Source organism: Nicotiana tabacum, chromosome 1, assembly GCF_000715075.1.
Source record: "Nicotiana tabacum cultivar K326 chromosome 1, ASM71507v2, whole genome shotgun sequence".
Taxonomy (NCBI): domain Eukaryota; kingdom Viridiplantae; phylum Streptophyta; class Magnoliopsida; order Solanales; family Solanaceae; genus Nicotiana; species Nicotiana tabacum.
In genome coordinates, this window is record NC_134080.1 from 43,513,365 (window position 1) to 43,533,674 (window position 20,310).

General features: G+C 37.4%; 1 protein-coding gene across 1 annotated transcript; it reads left to right on the forward strand.

The window, feature by feature from the left end:
- The first annotated feature begins 10,796 nt into the window (after positions 1-10,796).
- Positions 10,797-19,823, forward strand: LOC107783261 (uncharacterized). Its single transcript, XM_016604232.2, has 6 exons — positions 10,797-12,723; positions 14,472-14,905; positions 15,029-15,190; positions 17,144-17,219; positions 18,172-18,327; positions 19,400-19,823. The coding sequence occupies exons 1-6, from the start codon at positions 11,275-11,277 to the stop codon at positions 19,559-19,561; spliced, it is 2,439 nt and encodes an 812-aa protein (XP_016459718.1). The 5' UTR covers positions 10,797-11,274; the 3' UTR covers positions 19,562-19,823.
- Positions 19,824-20,310: the final 487 nt, after the last annotated feature.

Here is a 20,310-nt window from a genome sequence, read left to right on the forward strand (position 1 = left end):
TCCACAACTGGACCTTGCACCTGAATTGGGGCGACTGGCGGATCTGCATGTGCTGCCTTAGCTGTTGTACGAGTTGCACCTCTGCCCCTATCGCAACCCTTACAGTGACATCAGCCTCTCGTGGCCCTAACTGGTGGTACTGGTGGCTATCCATCCTACCCAGTAGCATGTGTCCTTCACCATCTGTGACAGAATAAATTACAGAAGTTTAGCTACCTGAATCAACAAATCCGCACGACAAAAATACAAGAATGGGAAGTTTCCTAAGGGTTTGGCAGCCTCTCAAAGATAAGTACAGACGTCTTCGTACTGATCCACAAGACTTTACTAAACCTATTCATAACTCGGGAGACCTATGTAACCTAGGCTCTAATACCAACTTGTCACGACCTAAATCATAACCTACCGTGATGGCGCCTATCGTGGTACTAGACAAGCCGACATTTACGAATAACTCTAACATTTTTAACAATAATAGATTTAAAGCAATTTAAATAGCAACCTCTTATAAACGGGATATTAAGATCTAAAACACAACACGAAAAAAAACTCCCAAATCGGGATGTCACGGAATACATGAGCATCTAATGTCACAAGTCTAGAATATACTGTCTATGATAGTCCAAAAATTAAATACAATAAAAGGAAAGATAGGGATGAAGAAATAAGGTCTATGAACGCCGGACAGCTACCTTAGAATCTCCCAGAAGGTCAACTATGCGAAGAAATCAACTCGCACTGTGTCCGAAAATACCTGGATCTGCACACGAAGTGCAGGGTGTAGCGTGAGTACAACCAACTTAGTAAGTAACAATACTAAATAAAGAGTTAAAGATAGTGACGAGCCACACAGTTTTAGTTCAATTTCAGTAATCTCAACATAGGAAAGTAGGCATGCTTTCAAGTCCAACAATTTATATCAAATCAGTCAAGCTCGAGCAAAATCGGATGCAATATCTCATGGAAATTTCAAAAACATTGATATATGGCAGCTGAGTACAAAAAATAATGAAATCAAATGCATCCTCTCAAAGTAACAACCACTCAGTCCTCCCATTTACTCCAACCTCACAATCACTCATTCCTCTCAGTCGCTCGGCACTCACACTCAGTAGGTACCTGCGTCACTGGAGGTGTGTATAGACTCTGGAGGGGCTCCTTCATCCCAAACGCTATATAAAGCCAATCATGACATAAATCAATAAAACATGTTGCGGCGTGCAACCCGATCCCATAAATATTCTCACAATCAGGCCTTCGGCCTCACTCAGTCATCAATCTTCCCAGTCTTTCAGGCTCTCATAAATCATAAAAATCAGCCCAAACAGTAATGATATGATGTATCAACAAGGAACAATAGAGACCGAGATATGGTATGCAAGCAAAACTGAGACCGAGTACAAAAAGCAATTAACAGGTAATTCAACATATAACACGGCCTCTCTGGGTCCCAGTAGTACCAACACATAGCCTACACATAATTTCTAACATGATTTGCAGTCAAATTTCAATAACACATGGAGAGCATATAACTAGCAACAAGTTGTTTAACTTTATAGTTTCACGGAATGGAACAAGTCACAATTTCTATGGTACACGTCCACATGCTCGTCACCTAGCATGTGCGTTACCTCCAAACCATTCACAATACACATAACATGGGGTTTCATATCCTCAGAACCAGAATTAGAATGTTACTTACCTCAATCCGTACCAATATCTATTCCAGCATACCTTTGCCTCGCAAATCGGCCTTCCAATGCCTCGAATCTAACCACAAACAATATAATATAATTAACACGGGCTAAAGGAATAAATTCTACAAGAAAATGCAAGATTATAAATCAAAAATCTGAAATCGGCTCCAAGCCGGCCCCTGGATCCACGTCTCGAAATCCAACAAAAGTCACAAAACTCGAAAGCCCATTCAACCACAAGTCTAATCATACCAAATTCATCAAAATCCGACACCAAATCGCCACTCAAATGCCTAAAATCAAATCTCCAAATCCCTAACCTCAAACCCCTAAATTACATCTCAAAAGCACACAAACTAGGGGGAAAATCAATGGGAAAACAAGATTATTGATAAAAAACGAGCACAAAGAACTTACCTAAAGAATCTCCTCAAAACCCTCTCAAAAATCGCCGTACACCGAGCTTGGAATGTCCAAAATGAAGAAAAATCACGAACCCATGCTTTTATATGTTCTGCCTAGTCATTCTGCTTCTGCGGATACTTACCCGCTTCTGCGGCACCATTTATGTTGAGTTCAATCTTGCCGAGCAACCGCTTTTGCGGTTTCAACCCCACTTCGGCGGGTGCGCATCTGCGCATAAGTGTCCGCTTCTGCGAACCAGCCTCCCCACTCATTCCCGCTTCTGTGCCAAATACACCACATCTACAGACACGCAGGTGCGGAAAAACCTTCGCACCTGCGGCCAATGTTCTCACCTCTCCAAACTTTGCAGCTGCACTTCCCTCTCCGCACCTGCGATCAAAGCTCCGCAGGTGCGGTTACATCAGCAGAACCCAAACTTCAGCAGTCTTCAACTTCAAACCTTGGTCCGAAAACCATCTGAAATCAACTCTAGGCCCCCAAAACCTCAACCAAACATACCAATAAGTCCTATAACCCAATACAAACTTAGTCGAGCCCTCAAATCACCTCAAACAAGATCAAAAATACGAATCACACATATATTCAAGCCTAATGAACTAAAAAAATCCCAACTTCTTCAAACAACGCCGAAACCTATCAAATCACGTCCGAATGACTTCAAATTTGACACACAAGTCACAAAAGACATCACAGACCTAATGCAACTTCAAGAATCCCAATCCGACCCCAATATAAAAAAGTCCACACCTGGTCAAACTTTCCAAATTTTCAACTTTTCACCATTTCAAGCCTAATTCAACTATGGATCTCCAAATTACAATCCGGACATGCTCCTAAGTCCAAAATCACCCAACGGAGCTAATGAAATCATTAAAACTCTATTTCGGATTCGTCTACTCATAAGTCAACATCCAGTCAACCTTTCTAATTTAAGCTTTCCATTACGAGACTAAGTGTCAATAATTCCTTCAATCTCCTACAAGAAGGAATAGAGAATGGTCTACTGGATACCACAATCTGCAAGAATGTGAATATGGAAGAACAAGACTCTACACAAGATCGCCAGGATACACAACAACAAGTAAGAACTAAAAGGTGGGACAAAGCTCAGAAAGACAAAGAAAAAGAAAAAAAGAAAAAACAACAAACAAGGCTCAACCTAAGAAGTACTAGAACAATGAATACTACCAACAACAACAAAATCGATGCTTAACTACAAGGAGAGATGATCAACTTAGTTATCAAAGACCCAAAGGAGTGCAATGTTATGCACAACAATAGAAAGAAATTTTCAAAGACAATAAGCATTCTAGAGGGCCTTACACTACAAGGAGAAACACGAGATATCAGTGGAACAGTCAAGAGAAAAGGTACTGAAGAGAATGGCACATGGACCCCTATTAGCATCCTCAAGATAGGGCAGAAGATGACTGGATCTAATAGAGTGGAAGATATAGGTGTTGGGGAGCAAAACAAGAACAAAGAACAAGAAAGTAGATACAACATTAGTCATGAACCACCTGATCTTGATCCTTCAATAGAGGAAGAAAGATATAAATATGAAGAAGTCTTTCATGAACTAGATGTTATGGACACATACTCATAATAATCAACAATGAAGAAGAAAGAAAAACTCCGTCTGATGATGAACTCACTAGAGTAAATATCAGCTCAGTCAACCAGGAATTTGGAGTATCCGAATAGTACACCAGTCCAATAAAACATCATTTTTATGACAATCTTTCACCCAAAAACTACAAAAACCAGGGTGTGGATTTCATTCAAGATTGCCAGACCACACAGAAAAAATCAAGGAACAACAAAAAGAACCTACCCCTAGAAGTTCCAAATGATAGACACACTATCATGGAATATAAGGGGAATAGGATCTGCAGGATCTCTGGAGAGACTCCAAACCAAACAACAATTTCAAATCCCTTTGATTTGCTTACAGGAACCTCTTGTAGGCCGTGGTAAAATTGATAGATATAGAAGAAAACTACATATGAACCATGGTTTCTTCAACTTGTTCAAACAAAATATGGATATTCTGGACTGCTGAAGTGGATGTTACTATAATTCAAGATAAGGAGCAACATGTCCTGATTAGTGCAAAACATCTCAACCATTCCGCTATCTTCCTAATAGTTGTCTATGCTAAATACAATGAGGAAAGTAGAAGAGAGCTATGGCAGGACCTAAAAAATACATCCAACAACATTCAAGGAGCTTGGGGTGTCATTGGAGATTTCAATGTTATCACCTTCAGTGAAGAAAAAAGGGTGGTAGAAGCTACAAAATGGAGGAAATCCTAGACTTCATAGAGTGCCTTAATGAGTGTAGTCTTCAAGATGCAGGTTTCACGAGGTCAATATATACATGGTGTGATAACAGAGATCCTCACACTACTATTTAGAAGAGACTGGATAGACTTGTCTACAATAGTGTATGGTTTGATACTATATCAAGTACTTCAGTTACTCACATGTCAAGAGCCTACTCTTATCATGCCCCACTGCTTGTCAAAATGAGTAATGAGGTTACTAACCATATCAAATACTTCAAATTCCTTAATTTTTGGACTGAACACCAAGACTGCCTCAAGACAGTGAAGGATGCCTAGGAAGAAGAAGTTTATGGGAACCCTTTGTATACACTCCATCAGAAAATCAAACAGGTGTATAAAGCCCTTAGTGTGTGGTCCAGACAGGCTTTTGGAGATATTTATGAGGTTCCCAAAAGCTTGGAAATAGAAATAAGAATTCTGGAGGATAACTGTGTTAGTGATAATTCCCCTGAAAATAGAAGTGCTCTCTCTAGATGTAGAGCTGAATCCACAAGATACTTCAAGATTCAAGAAAGTATTCTGAGACAAAAAGCTAGAGACAAGTGGTTTAAAGAAGGTGATGCCAACACAACCTATTTTCGTAGTGTTACAAAGGAAAGTAGAAGAAGATTGACCTTTACTAAGATAATGGATGACCAAAATCAATGGCTGGAAGGAAATGATGTTATTGCAGAAGAAATTGTGAGGCACTTTCAAGGGATGTTCACTCAGGAATCTCACACCACTAATTTCAATGCTATTAACTATATATAGAGGTGTATCACTGATGATGACAAAAATATGCTTAAATCTATCCCTACTATTCATGAAATTAAAGAAGTTGTGTTTAATATGGACAAGGATAGTGCCCCAGGGCCTGATGGCCTGAGTGGCTATTTTTATCAATCTGCCTGGGATATTATATGCAGTGATCTTCATAAGGCAGTGGAATCTTTCTTTCAAGGTGCTAAACTTCCTAAGCTTTTCACACATACTTCCTTGGTAATGATTCCCAAAATAGATCACCCTAAAAAATTCTCAGATCTCAGACATATAAGCCTTTGCAACACCTCTAGTAAAATCATCTCAAAAATCCTCAATAGCAGAATCTCAAGCATCCTTCCAAAGCTTATATCTAGAAATCAATAAAGTTTTATAAAAGGGAGAGCTATTACTGAAAATATTCTATTGGCCCAGAAAATTATCAATGATATTAAGAAGCCTTCTAGAGGTGGAAATGTGGTTATTGAGCTTGATATGGCTAAGGCTTACGACAGGGTCTCTTGGGAATTCTTATGCATGGCTTTTAAATAATTTGGCTTCTGTGAGTGGTGGATACATCTTATTCACAACTACATATCCAATAATTGGTACTCTGTTATTGTAAATGGAGGAAGGCATGACTTCTTTAAATCTAACAGGGGTCTAAGACAAGGCGATCATATCTCTTCATCTCTTTTTATCATCAGTGTTGAACTCCTCTCCAAGATGCTGAATAATCTTCATGTTAGACAAGGTTACAAAGGCTTTTATACGAGTGTCAATGGTCCCAAAATAAATCACCTTTCTTTTGCTGATGATACTATCCTCTTTTGCAATGGTAGTAAAAAGCCTCTTGAAATGATCTTAAAAATACTTGAAGCCTATGAGAAAATCTCGGGTCAGCTCATAAATAAGGAAAAAAGTTGCTTTGTTATAGTTGATAATAATAATGTTTCTACCATCAATAGACTAAGGACCATCACAGGTATGAACCATCAACACTTTTCCATTAAATACCTTGGGTGCCCTCTTGTAACTGGAAGGAAGAAAATATGCTACTACTCTAATATAGTTAACAAGATTATTAATAAGATTAGATGTTGGCAAACAAAGTTCCTATCTACAGAAGGAAGAGCCATTTTGATAAGATATGTTCTACTGGCCTTACCAGTGCATCTTCTTGTTGCTACAAATCCCCCCAAAGGTACCATTGATATCATAGAAAAATATATTGCAAGGTTCTTTTAGTCAGGGAATGATACAGGTGGTAAATACCATTGGACCTCTTGGAACAAATTGTGTTACCCTTATAATGAAGGAGGTGTCAACTTCATGTGTTTATCTTACATTTGCCATGCTTTCCAAAGCAAACAATGGTAGACACTGAGAACTATAAACTCTCTCTGGAAAGAATTCATGCAAGGAATTTTTTTACAACAGCCATCCTTCTAATGCTCTATGGACTTCTGGGCAATCTCAGAGCTGGAAAACTCTGTGCAGTATTAAAGAGGATGTGGATAACAACATCATATGGAGCATTGGTGTAGGAGAGGTGTCTTTCTTGTACGACAATTGGTCAAACTTAGGTCCTCTCCACCTGTTCCTTCAAGACTCGAATACTCAGAACCAGATCAGAGGTAAGGAGGTCCTCATTGATGGGAATTAGATCTGGGGCAGACTTGAAGTGCAGCCAGATGAAGAAACTAAGAGGAAGATCAAGGATCTAAACATCAAGCTATGTAGAAATAGGTTGGACAAAGCCATATGGATGCCAAGCAATACAGGGCAATTTACTGTGAGCTCTGCCTGGGAGAATTTTAGACAAAGGTTGGAATTAAATAGATTTATTAGTGGGGTTTGGCAAAAAGAAGTTCCATTCAAGATCTCCTTCCTCACATGGAGAGCTATCTAAGATAAACTGTCTACAGAGGATAAAATTGTTAGATTTGGGATTGAAATTGATCCTATATGCCACTGTTGCAACAATAATAATCAAAATGCTACTAATGAGAATATTGATCATCTCTTCTGCTTGGGAGAACATGCAAAGAAGATTTGGTGATTCTTTGCTGGACCTTTGGGCATATATTATAACAACATGAACCTCAAAATGCTCCTCCTCAAATGGTGGAATTTCAAGGCGCGCAATTGCATTGCAAAACTCATTACTAGAATACTTCCTCTTATCATTTGTTGGGAGTTAAGGAAGTTAAGATGTAGCAAAAAAATTGAAAACATTAGGCCATCCTTTTACAAAACCAAAACTAACATTTTGTTTACTCTTGTGCAGATACTAAACAACAAATTTGGTAGAGCAAGAATAGGAGAAGATTGGCAAACAATATGTATGGCTTGTAAAGTAGTGATAGAACAGAGGATATCAAAAATTATCAAATGAAACAAACCTCCACTCCAAACTGTTAAACTTAATAGTGATGGGAGTTGTATTCAAGGAATGTGTGGTGGAGAAGGCCTGGTCAGGAAAATTAGGGAATAGTTATTTTTGTCATACCTATACGTCGTACTCAACAATTAACACATAGCAAATAAGACACAACTCCTAATTCCTCAAGCTAAGGTTAGACCAAACACTTACCTCAATGTCGCGAACACAATTCAAGCCTCAACTACCACTTTACCTCTTGTTTTCACTACTAATTCGCTTGTATCTAGACCACAATTTACTTAACAATATCAATAAATGCTAAAATCAATTCTAATGCATGGAAATAGATTTTCTAAAGATTTTCCCAAAAAGTCAAAAATCGACCCCAGGCCCACATGGTCAAAACCCGAGGTTCGAACCAAAACCCGATTACCCATTCACCCACGAACCCAAATATATAATTTATTTTGAAATCGGACCTCAAATCGAGGTCCAAATCCCCAAAATTTGAAAAACCTAAGTTCTACCCAAAACACCCAATTTCCCCCGTGAAAACCCTTGATTTTGAGTTGAAATCATGTGAAAAGATGTTATAGATTAAAGAAAATGAGTTAGAAATGACTTACAATTGATTTGGAGAAGAACTTTCTTTAGAAAATCGCCCAAGAGAGCTTAGGGTTTGAGGGAGTTTGAAAAATGAAGAAAATTTCGTCTAAGTTTGATTTTGCACAGGCGTAGATATCGCATTTGCGATGTCATGTTCGCAAATGCGAACTCGCAATTGCAGCCAAAGCTTTGCAATTGCGAAGGAAGGCATGCCTCTGCTTTCTTCGCAAATGCGAACAACTGTTCGCAATTGCGGTGCCTGCTAAAGTCGCATTTGCGACATAAGCCTCGCAAATGCAAAGGTTCCCTGCCCCAGCCCATCATCGCAATTGCGATGTTTCTTCGCAAATGTGAGCTTGCATTTGCGAGCCAGGCTTCGCAACAACACTACAACAGTTTTCCTAAGTCCAATTTCACTCTGTGGCCTATCCAAAACTCACCCGAGCCCTCGGGGCTCCAAACCAAACATGCACGCAAATCTAAAAATATCATACGGACTTGCTCGTGCGATCAAATCACCGAAATAACATCAACAACTATGGATTAAACTTCAAATTCATGAAATCACTCAAGAACATCAAAATTTTCAATTTCTCAAATAAATGTCCGATTTATACTAAACGAACTCTGATTCTTACCAAACTTCACAGATTCAACTTAATTATTATATAAGACTTGTACCGGGCTCCGGAACCAAAATACGAGCCAGATACCATTAATTTCAAACCTTTTTTTATTTCCAAAAACTCTTATAATTTCACTTAAACAATTTCTTTCAAAGATTTATTTCTCGGGTTTGGGACCTCGGAATTCGATTCCGGGCATATGCCTAAGTCCCAAATTTTACTACGGACCGTGCGAGACCGTCAGATCACGGGTCCGGGTCCGTTTACCAAGAATGTTAACCAAAGTCTACTTTATTCAATTTTAAAAGCCAATTTCCTTATTTTACTTAGTTTTCACATAAAAGCTTTCCGGAAACGCGCCCGAACTGCGTACGTAAATCGAGGTGAGACAGAAAGAGATTTTTAAGGCCCCGGAACACAGAATTTTCTTTCAAAACGATAGCTACCCACTTTTACTTTTTAATCATGATTAATTAACATTTAATTTGCACGAAACATGAAATAAAGTATAGGAATAGAAAATTTAATGCATTTTCAAAGTTAGATTAAAACACTTTAAATTTCATATTAAGGATTCAAATCAATTTTATAAAAAACGTGATAACTTATTAGTTTTTCTCTAAATTTCAATCGTTTAATAAAAATAAGATCTTGACATTAGATTGTGTCTCATGTTCTTTTTGTATTTATATTTACTAAACTGATAAATGCATGGGCGCAAATTTATTTTTCATTATGTGAACAATCGGTATTGTTAACCTACATGACGCTGAAAGTGAAACTAGTGCAGTATGCTTAAAATTTTGAATTATTTGTGATTAGTGACTTTCAACTTCACCAACTAACCAATTACTTTTTACTCTCTGATATGGCTTCACTAACTAATTAGTAATTTTTGACTCTCTGATCTGGCTTCAATCACTTTTATTTTTCCTTTAGCTAGACATAAGGGCACAATGAAAATCTCTAGATGTAGTGTATATACGTGATTACTCGATCGTGATATTGTTTTCATACACTACATATGTAGTTACATGCTCCGAAAATTAGTATACTAGTCTAATTTTTTTCCCCTCAAATTGCTCTAATTCCCTTACTTTTATAGGACTACTAACATTCTTAATCAACTGTTATGAAAATAATATTGCGTGAGATTAACACGTAATTTGCACGTGATGATAAATAAAAGTATACAAAAATGAAAAAGCTAATGCATTCAAATTTGTACTTAAATACTTTAAATCATACTATAATAAGTATTTAAATTAATAAAAATTATATTTATCTGCCAGTATTTTCTAAACTTAATTTATTTAATACATATAAAATCCTCATATTAGATTGTGCTTAATATTCCTTCTACAGTCAAATTTACTAAACTGATAAATGTGGTATGCGTAGATATTTTTTTCCTGATATTATCTTCAAGCGCAATACATATTACAGTTACACATAACACAAAAAGTGAATCTAGTGTAATATACTTATAGATTTAAAATATTTATAATTTTGAATTTTTTGATCTGGTTGCACCAACTAATTCGTTATTCTTGACTCTCTTATCTTGCGTTGGCCACTTTCAATTTTGTTCTTTAATTAGATATACAGTAAAATGAGAATCACTAGACGCAGTATGTATACGTGGTTACATACTCCAAATATTATCTCCATACACTATAAATATATAGTTACATACTCCAAAAATTAGTGTTCACAAGTATGGTTCTTTTTTCCTCAAATTACTATAGTCACTTTTATATTGGATTAATAAAATCTCAATCAATCTTTCTCGAAAATAATTTCAAATTTGAACACGTTTCATATCAATTAATCCCCGGGGGGAAAAAATTAATTAATCCACTGCTAATAGTACGGAGTAATTTGCGTATTTTTGTAAAAAAAAAAAAAAAAATAGTACAAGCGTACAACAAAAACGTATATATAGTAAAGGCGGAAAGAGCTTTATCAACGCGCCCTGGTCTAACAATGGAAGACGACTTTTTTTCCTTTGTGAGGAAAATGCTTTGTAAATTTCTTGGTTTTATCGATATGTATAAAACTTTCAATAATTATCTGCAACTCAATACAGTAATCTTCCTCAAATGACAATTGTTAATAGGATTCTACAGAATATATTACTTAAGTGCGTTTGCTATTGTTCACACTTCAACTACTTACTTCTCACCATTATATTAATATAAATACCCCCATTTCTCCATAATAAACACAATAATCATCCTTTTTGTATGATTTTCTTGATTCTCTCTTGTTTCTTGATTCTTTTTGTGTGAGTTTGAATTGGCAATTTTATAGTTGAATTTTTGTTGATAATTTGTTCTCTGTACTTTTATCTGATCAAAACCCTTGAATTTCTGGGGTTTTGGGTTTGATTGAACTTTTGGGTTTTGGGGTTTTTGGATTTTTGATTTTCTGTGTTGGTTTGTGATGGAGGCATTGGGTGGGAATCAAAGAAATGGGGGAGAGGGTATGAATTTGAGTTATGGGGTTGGGATGGAGCCATTGAGTGGGAATCAAAGAAATGGGGAGGGCTTGAATTTGAGTGATGGGATAGGGATGAAGAGGGTTAGTGGTGGTGTGGAAGGGAGCCCAGTGGTTAAAAAAGTTAGGCGTGTTGAAGAAGTTGATGAAATTTTTGGTTCTCTCAAAGACATTGATGAGAATTTTACTTTAGAGCCTCTAGAGGGTAAAACCGAAAGCGCGGTTTGCGGGAAATTTGATGGAAGTATTGGGCATATAGGTAAGAATGGGGCAGTGGATGCTGGAGAATTCACTGTTGGGTGCCAAGAAAGTGGACTTTTCGGTTTAGTTGAAGAGTCTCACAATGGTATTCAAGCGTTAAATGGGAACCTAGGGAATGGTATTGGGGGAAATGAATTGGGATTTGATCTTAATATTCCAGTTTGGGAAGCGGGTGATGGGAGTACTTTAGTTGGTCTGCAAGAGTATACTCAGAGCACTGTTGAATTAAATGAGATCAGGTCTGATGAGAGTGATCATGCGGAGGAAATAGTTAATAAGGGAGACAAGGGAAATGCGAAGCAAATTGAGGAAATAACGCCTAATGATGCTGCTGGAAATTTCAAAATTGAGTTTGGAGTGATGGACAAGGACCAGGATATTGGTGGAAGTAGTTCATTGGGTGGTGAGAGGAGATACACCAGAGAAGAAAAGGGGAAGGCTAAGGCTGAAAAGCCTTGGTTGTCACTTGCAACCTCGCCAATGGAGTTGGACTTGCAACACAGGAAGCTGGAGGAGGAGCAGGCTGCTCCAGCAGTGCTACAGTTAGGATCCGTCCAGCCTAGACAAAATGTTGACGTGTTACCTCTTGAAAATTTTGACATTAGAAGAAGGTTGATGGCTGAACGTGCAGAAAGAGATGCAATTGCATTAAGGAAAAAAGCTCATCGCTTTGCACGCTATGATGCTCCGCGTGAAGGGTCTTCTAGTCAGGAAAAGAAATTACCAATTTTGGGAACTGTTAAAGATCTGGGGAACACCCCCAATCCCTTTTCTACTGCACTGAAGAATATTATGGGGCGTATACCTCGACGAAAGGATGAGAAATTGGTTAGATGGGAAGCATCTCGACATCCTGAGAATAAAAGTTATCCTCGTGTGATTCCTTCACTGATAGATCTTTCCTTGAAAGCCCTTGCAGAAAATTCTGAAGCAATAGTTTCGCTCAAAGGTGTCCCTGATATCTTGAGACGAAGATTGACTGAATTGCTCTGCCATTCCAGGAAAATGAATTCTCATATGTTGGACCTTCTTGTTCAAGGATCACCAACGCAAATTTGTATAGAGGACTCTTCGTGGTTAACAGAAGAGGATTTTTGTAAATCATTTGGAGACTTTGATAGAAGAAACTTGATGGTAATCTATACTTGTTCATTTTAAGAATTAGTTTATTTGTTCTCTGTCAATATGGCATATGTCATTCTCTGAAATATTTCTGCCAAATTATGATTAGGGTACTAGAAGGTAGAGTTAGAGTGTGATTTGTAGTATTATACAGTTGGATAATTGGAGTAATCCTATTGTTACATGCATTTACAACCTTTGTGAGGCTTCTTATAGCCACCAACAAGGCTAGGACAAACCTAAAGCAACAGTCAAGGATGCAAGGATATTTAGCAACACATTCATTCTTTCTACTCCCTGAATGGCATAAGTTTCCAACCACAGGGGACAGGATATAGTAGATAATTCTTAGTGTTAAGAGTTGCTTTTCAGTTGACATACAAACTTTTCTTCCACTATTAGACTCAGAGGTCGGTAAAGGTCTAACAGAGCATGCAAGTAGAACAACAGAATAGTGCCATCTGATGATAAATATCTGCCGAGCTCTTGCTTTGCTTTTTATTGTGTTTTCGGGTTGGTATGTACTTTTGTTTTTAATGTTTCCTACGCTTGTAAATCTCAAAAACTTTATAATTTTATAGATTCACAAAAAAATTTCTATTTGAATTGAGAGAGTTGGCTGACAATTCATCATGGGTGTATGAACTCATTTAGAGGAGGATGCATTTGGTGTCATTTGCATGATTAATAGCTGCTGAGCTTTTACTTCTGCTTTAAACTGAGTTTCCTGGTTGGGATATACTTTTGTTTTAGATGGTTCGTAAACCTGTTTTCTGAAATACTTTGTTATTGTATGAATTTGTAAAAACCCTTCTGTTTGTGCTGACGTGTGGGGATGGCAGAGGGGAGAGGGCTTCAGATCTTTAGCAAACGTGTTTACAATAGGTTATTTTTGTCTTATCTGTATAGGGTGCCCGTTTGGTGCATAAGTAATAATACCTTTGTTCATTGGGTAGTCCTGCATGTTTTCCTCATCCTCTTCATTAGCAACTGTATTGAGGTCCAGAGGGGCTGGCCCTAGTCCTTTATGTTTGATTAATAATTGAAGCAACTCTTTTGTGCCTTCCTCCTGTGATTGTTAAAGAGTTGACTAGGGCTACTGCCTCAGTCAAGTTTTATACTATCTTCGCCCAGTAATGCCTACTTCTTATTGCAACATGGAGGGCTGCAGTAAATTTCAATGAAGAAGTTAGCTTAGTTGGTGAAGTGGTTAGTTGAACCTTTATGAAGACTCTTTTCCAGTGGAGTGTGGACACTAAAAGAGTTGGCCGAGCAGTTTTTCCATATAATGACCTTGTTAAGCTCCATTATTTTTTCTTTTTGATGTAGAGAGAGTACATTATTTCTCATTATTCTTAAAAGGAGATAAATCGAGAAAAGCATGTGTGATGTAGCTCACTGTAACCCAAAAGCAATGATGTATATATATAAACACATGTAGCCCAGGATTTAGGTTTTTTTTTTCTCACTGCTGATATATATGATTTTGGTAGAAGTTTACTTTTCAAGTTGACATCCTCATGCTTACTGAAAATTTTTGAAGTGTGAACTCATGCATTTCCAAGCGAGCCTTTATTTTCACTTATGTTGTTTTATCAGTCTGCATATTTCTTTTTTCTACTTTCTTCTTTCTACCTAGTCTCTGGGAGATGATATTATATACAAAATTGTTGCTTTTATCGTCATTACTACTACTGCTATTACTAACTTTGATGATTCTGGAAGCTGATATAATTTATACCTATATGGCCTGGAAGCAGGTGCTTCAACTAGATCTATGTGGACAACCTACACTTGATCTTGTGTTGGGTAAAACCATAGCTCCGGCTTCGAATAGTTTGCCTAATTTAGCCATCTTGTCGCTGAGGGGTGCCTGTCGGATGTCTGATAAAGCGATGGAAATACTTGTCACATCAGCACCTTCTCTACAATCCATTGATTTGGGTCAGTGCTCTCTTTTGACCCACACTAGTATTGATATTGCAGCCAACTCGTTGGGATCAATGCTCAAGGAGCTCTATATAGATGACTGTGAGAGCATAGATACGATGCTTATATTACGTGCACTGGAGAAGTTGGAGCACTTGGAAGTGTTGTCAGTAGCTGGAAATCATAGCGTATGTGATCAGTTTGTAAGTGAGTTACTTACAGCACGTGCTCAAAATTTCAAAGAGCTTGATTTTGCTGACTGCCAGTAAGTACATATTACTTCCACATCTTGAATTACAATGGCACAGTTGGTTAATATTTAAATGTTTAAAGGCTCATAGGATTTGGATTTTAATTTAGTCTTTTGCCTCATTTATTCTGGATGCAGGAATCTGACAGATCAATCTCTGAAGTTCATTGGAGATACATGTGCTAATTTGCATTCATTAAACATTTCAAACTTGAAGAAATTGACAGATGTGGGACTACAATTTCTTGCAAATGGTTGTCGATCAATTCGAAGACTCAAACTTTGCCGTAATAGTTTCAGGTTTGGTCCTGATATCTAGTTTGCTTCTTGAAAGTTCAGTTATGCTGCTATATTTGATGAAATAGTGATGGCTCTTTCACTAAGCTTTTGTCAGCAGCATTTTACTCAGTCACCACAAATCAAGTTCTCTCTGTCCCCACACTCCTAAAAGTAATAAAAATAAATATGAGTAGCAACTTTTAGATGTTACTTCTATATCAGATAAGCTTAGAACAAAACAAGAAATAGTACTTTGGTATTGTGGCCATCAATTTACTTCTTTAATACATATTTGTGGATCATGTTGTTTTTTCTTTCTTTTTTCGATATCAGAAGCATCTTTAAAAGCTCTTCAGAGAAATTGGAATTTACCTTAAAGGAAGGAAACCAGGAAGAAATCAGTGTCCTGAAATTTACCATACTTTGACTTGCTGCAGTCATGTGTTGTGTGGGACATACGTAGATTGTCCTGCAGACAAGTAGTCGACATGATATATTGAACATGTCTACCCAGCGCGTTTGACTTGCATCATGATTGTCAGAAACCTCTTAAGCCTTTAAAGTAGTGAAACTCAGATAGAGAGCTGACTGCTGAGAAGAAAGAGATTGGTTTCAGCACAGAGGTAGTGCTATCTTGGGGGGTATTTTACACATGCTCCTTCGGACATCTGGAATCCTTGCCAGTGTTACATGCTGTCATTGCTATTGAAATTAACCTAGTTAGTTCTTTGTTCTGACACTCCTTTGGGAAGTTGGGGTTGCTGTTAAGCAATTAAGGTTGAGCACAACTCATTATTATCCTATGTTTAACTTTGATGAATTCCTTTTGGACTTTCTTGTGATCAATGTAATGGTGAAAAGTGAGAGACACATAGCTTTTTTCAGTGGCCAAGAGAATGATTGTATGACAGAGGTCCAAGTGAAAGGTCCCTGGACTTAGTTATTAAGTTGACCATATTATGTGTCCTTATTAATTACCACTTAATAGATAAGTGTGAAGAGCTTACTTCAAGCGGCAAAAGTTGAGTGATTGTAAGTGGAGAAGGGTAGATGGGCGGCCCATTATCTGCGAGTTTTGGGGGCTGCGGTTGGTCCTAAATATTTGCCCCAGGCGGATTCCTCAGTCATCAATATAAGATAAAAGGTTTATCTGTTCCCATTTTGATTCTATATGGAACTTTGTGGTTTATTTGCTCCCCCTTTTGCAGTAACATCAACTATGAGTGAACTAGTAATTCACTCCGTTATCATGGTTATACCCGGTGAATTGACTCCATGACACATGACTGTATATCTTAAAAAGTTAGTATTATGATGACTATTCTAAGTGATATATTGTGTCATCATGATAATGTTATATCTGATATTTGATCCAATGGATTACTTGAAGAGTTGCTGGCTATATTTTCTTGAAGTACCAGCAGAAGCTGTACTGTTTGTTTCCGACATATGAGAGCATTTAATGTAATTTTGGTGCATTGTGGCAGTTCTTGTACGCATTGTTGTCAAAGGCGCGCTTAAAGCGCGTTTAAGCACGGAAGCGAGGCTCAAAACACGTTGAACCCTTCGCGTCGCTTTGTGGGCGCTTTAGTGTCACATCAAAACTTTAAGGCATACTTTTCCTTGCCAATGAGTGTAATCTTGAAAAAGGCGACCTTAAACAATTGATATTTCATTTTATCGTGAATTTTTTTTTTTCAATTTCTTTGTCCATATATTTGTTGTTCATGATCATAATTATTAGTGTTGGACTACATGCATATTTTTACTTTTTCTGCCGTTGCACCTTTTTTCATTGAAGCCCACGCTTTATTTGCGCTTTGCGCTTAAAGCCCCAACGGACCTTAGAGCTTTTTTGCGCTTTTCGTCTTTAATAACACCGCTTGTACGGATGATCTAAATTCTGTTGGCAGCTTCATTTTGTGATTTTCTTTGTTATGCAAGTTTCAGTCTAATATACACTTTGCATGTTAGTGATGAAGGTATTGCTGCATTTCTGGAAGCTTCTGGAGTGTGTTTGGAAGATCTTTCGCTGAATAATTGCTCTAAGGTATACATAATCATGCAGGAGTATCTATTCTGCTCTCAAATATGCTTATTAAGCGCAGTGTTATTCCTAGTTTCTTATCAGTTGTTGAGCTACGGAGTAGATTCTAGTAATTCCTGACTTTGTACCTAAAATTTAGCCATTGGCCTGAATTTAAGAGTCCGATGATAATCTCGCTCGTAATTTGCGGTCAAATTTTTGGGACAATTGAAAGGAAGCATTTACAAGGAAATTCTAGATGAATAAACAAGTGTCATTCACAAGCTAAGTTGCTCGGACTCGGGTGCGGGTATCCGATACGGGGACGGATCCGAGTATCGGATTCGGCAAATCTAAATTTTAAGATTCGGGGGTGCGGATCCGGATATGGATATGGGTGCGGAGATTCGGCTAATAAAAAATAGAGCTATAAAAATATTGTAAATTTTGAGAGATATTCTATGAAAAACTTACATGAATATTATAGAATTCACTCTTTCATTCTTCAAGATGGATATTATTCTTTCATTCTCTTAAATGTGTTTTCTTTTATTTGAGAAATCAAAATCTCAATTTATCTCCCAAATTTGTCGATGGACTCCGGTCAAAGCGTCTGAAGTCAGTTGATCTAATCCGGAACGTATCCCGCTCCCGTCCCCGTCTCGTATCGGGACGGGGACGGCACCAAAATCGAAGAGTCCGCGCAACTTAGAGGTCAAGCATTTTGCCCATCTGTGGTCTTCTCTTACAATATGGTTGTGTTAGGTTAGCCTGGACTCTTAATCAAATAATAAATGAATAAGATAATCATAGCATCATTATCTCTGTAGAGAGGTAGAGAGAGAGAGCAGTTCCTTTTAGGAATTGGTGTTTGAGCAGGAAAAGACATATTGATTGCCTTTTGGCCTAAAAAAAAAGTGCTGGTTTCTTTTTGGTACTATTTGCTTTGTTAGTGACTGGTGGAGATCTTTGACAGGTTAGCACCAACACTGCATTCTCACTAGCCAAAATTTCAAGAAAGCTACTGCATTTGGACCTATCATGGTGTCGTAGAATAACTGACGAAGAGCTAGGACTGATTGTAGACAGCTGCTTGTCGCTCAAGCTGCTCAAACTCTTTGGCTGCACACAGGTATACCTGTGCAACTCAATATTTGTGGTATTTTTAAGTGTTTACCTATTTCATACACATTATCATTTTGTTGGCTCATATCCATGCAATATACACTACTGTACTGCTATAACAATATAACAAGAAATGGTTCAGGGATTCAATTGGTGGCACAACCTTCTCTGAGTTCATAAATTGATTTGCTCTTTCTGCCTGGGTTTCTGTTCCAACTAGTTGATTCGTAAAATCTCAGTCTTTATGCGATTTTGTTAGGATTCCTTTGTAGAGTTTTAACTCCAGCTTATGCTGCATGAGATTAGGAGCCATGAGTAGCTACATCTCAAAATAATTACTCGGGTTCATATAATGCCTCATTTTTCCTTTCTACTTTTTTGTGACCTTATAAACTGTAACAGCGAACACTTGTAAATAATGTGGTTGACAAAGTGACACGGAGATACGTTTGATCCTTGTGTCATTATTACTCAAACAACTAGGCGCAGTATCAGTTTCATGTATCAGCTTCTCGCTCATTTATCATGGTGGCAATTGTTTCACTAGTATGATATTGGGATTTAGACTAATTTTAATAACATTGGGATTTTATCTAGTTCTTTGGAGTTGCTACCTTCATGAGGTCTTATTGTTTTTTGCCGCTTAAGTGCCAAATGTTTTTTGAGCTAATCTTTTTAGAGAGAAGTAGTTGGATACTCGGTGATCTAGACTTCCATGACCACAATCGAAATGTCTTAATCAACATTTTTGTAGAAGCCAGTTAGCATCTTATCAATTTTGGCCAGTTGCCCCTTTTTGCAATCATGATACATCTGATATACCTTACACAAGTGAAAGGGATAAAGAACAGATTAAAAAAGAGGTGGTAGTTCTATGAACAAAACTTGTCATGCATTGTTTCTTACCTCATCCAGTTCCCTCGTGTGTTCTTCATTTTTATTGTCATCTCATCTTTTCTGATTTAATGTGATTGTCATATTTGACTCTTTTTTCTGAAGTTTTGCTGAGTGTAAAACTGGAATGAGATATTAAGAATCAGAGTGTTCAGTACTTTGCAAAATTTTGCTTTTTCTTGCAGATAACAGATGTGTTCATCAATGGCCACTCAAACACAGTAGTGCAGATCATTGGATTGAGTGTGAATCCGATATTAGATAAGATTAGTAAGTTTGATGGCGTGGAAGTTCTGTTGAAGTATTCACCACCACTGACGTCTAGAGATTCCTCATTCACAGAATAGCACCCGTTGGAACAAAAAGAAATTGCCTTTTTTAATCTTTTCTTTGGAACAGCCTCTTCTTCCTTATTTTTGAGATAGATTTTACTTTACAGGTCATACATGATAACTACAAATGTAAATGGTTGCCAAAATATGCTTTTATAGCAGCATCTCTCTTGTTCTCAACATTTTAGCTTCTTTCTGAACATAGAATACACCGAGTTGATTACTGTAACAACAATCTCCTTATTGATAATTAATGGATGGTCATTCTTTCATGTCATCATGATCTACTTGGTGCTCACTTTTGAATGTATTATGTGCTTGAAAAACTATCGAATCAGGTTATGAAATCTTGAATGATCTAATGGATGTTGCAACCATCAAATTCAGGATTGTTCATCTCCTTGCAGTAAAGAACTGCAATGGTGAAATCAAGTCTTTGAGTTGGTATTCACTTCAATGTTCTAATGCTTGAATCCAAACTCTCCTTTTCTTTTTCCTCCCTTTTCAAACCACACATGAACAACACTTGAACATAAGGATATAAGGTACATATCTTTAGACCCTCTGTTATTCATGCTACAGAGCTTTAAACTTCAAAACAAATGCAAGAACAAGTAGAAGAATGAGAATCCCAGTGGAAGAACCACCAACCCTATGAATCCAGTAAGGATCGAACCTGGTAAAGCTCCCGTCCAAGTAGCATGACATAGCAATGGCAATGATGAGAAACAACATTAGCAATGGCAAGCAAGAAGAGATGCTAA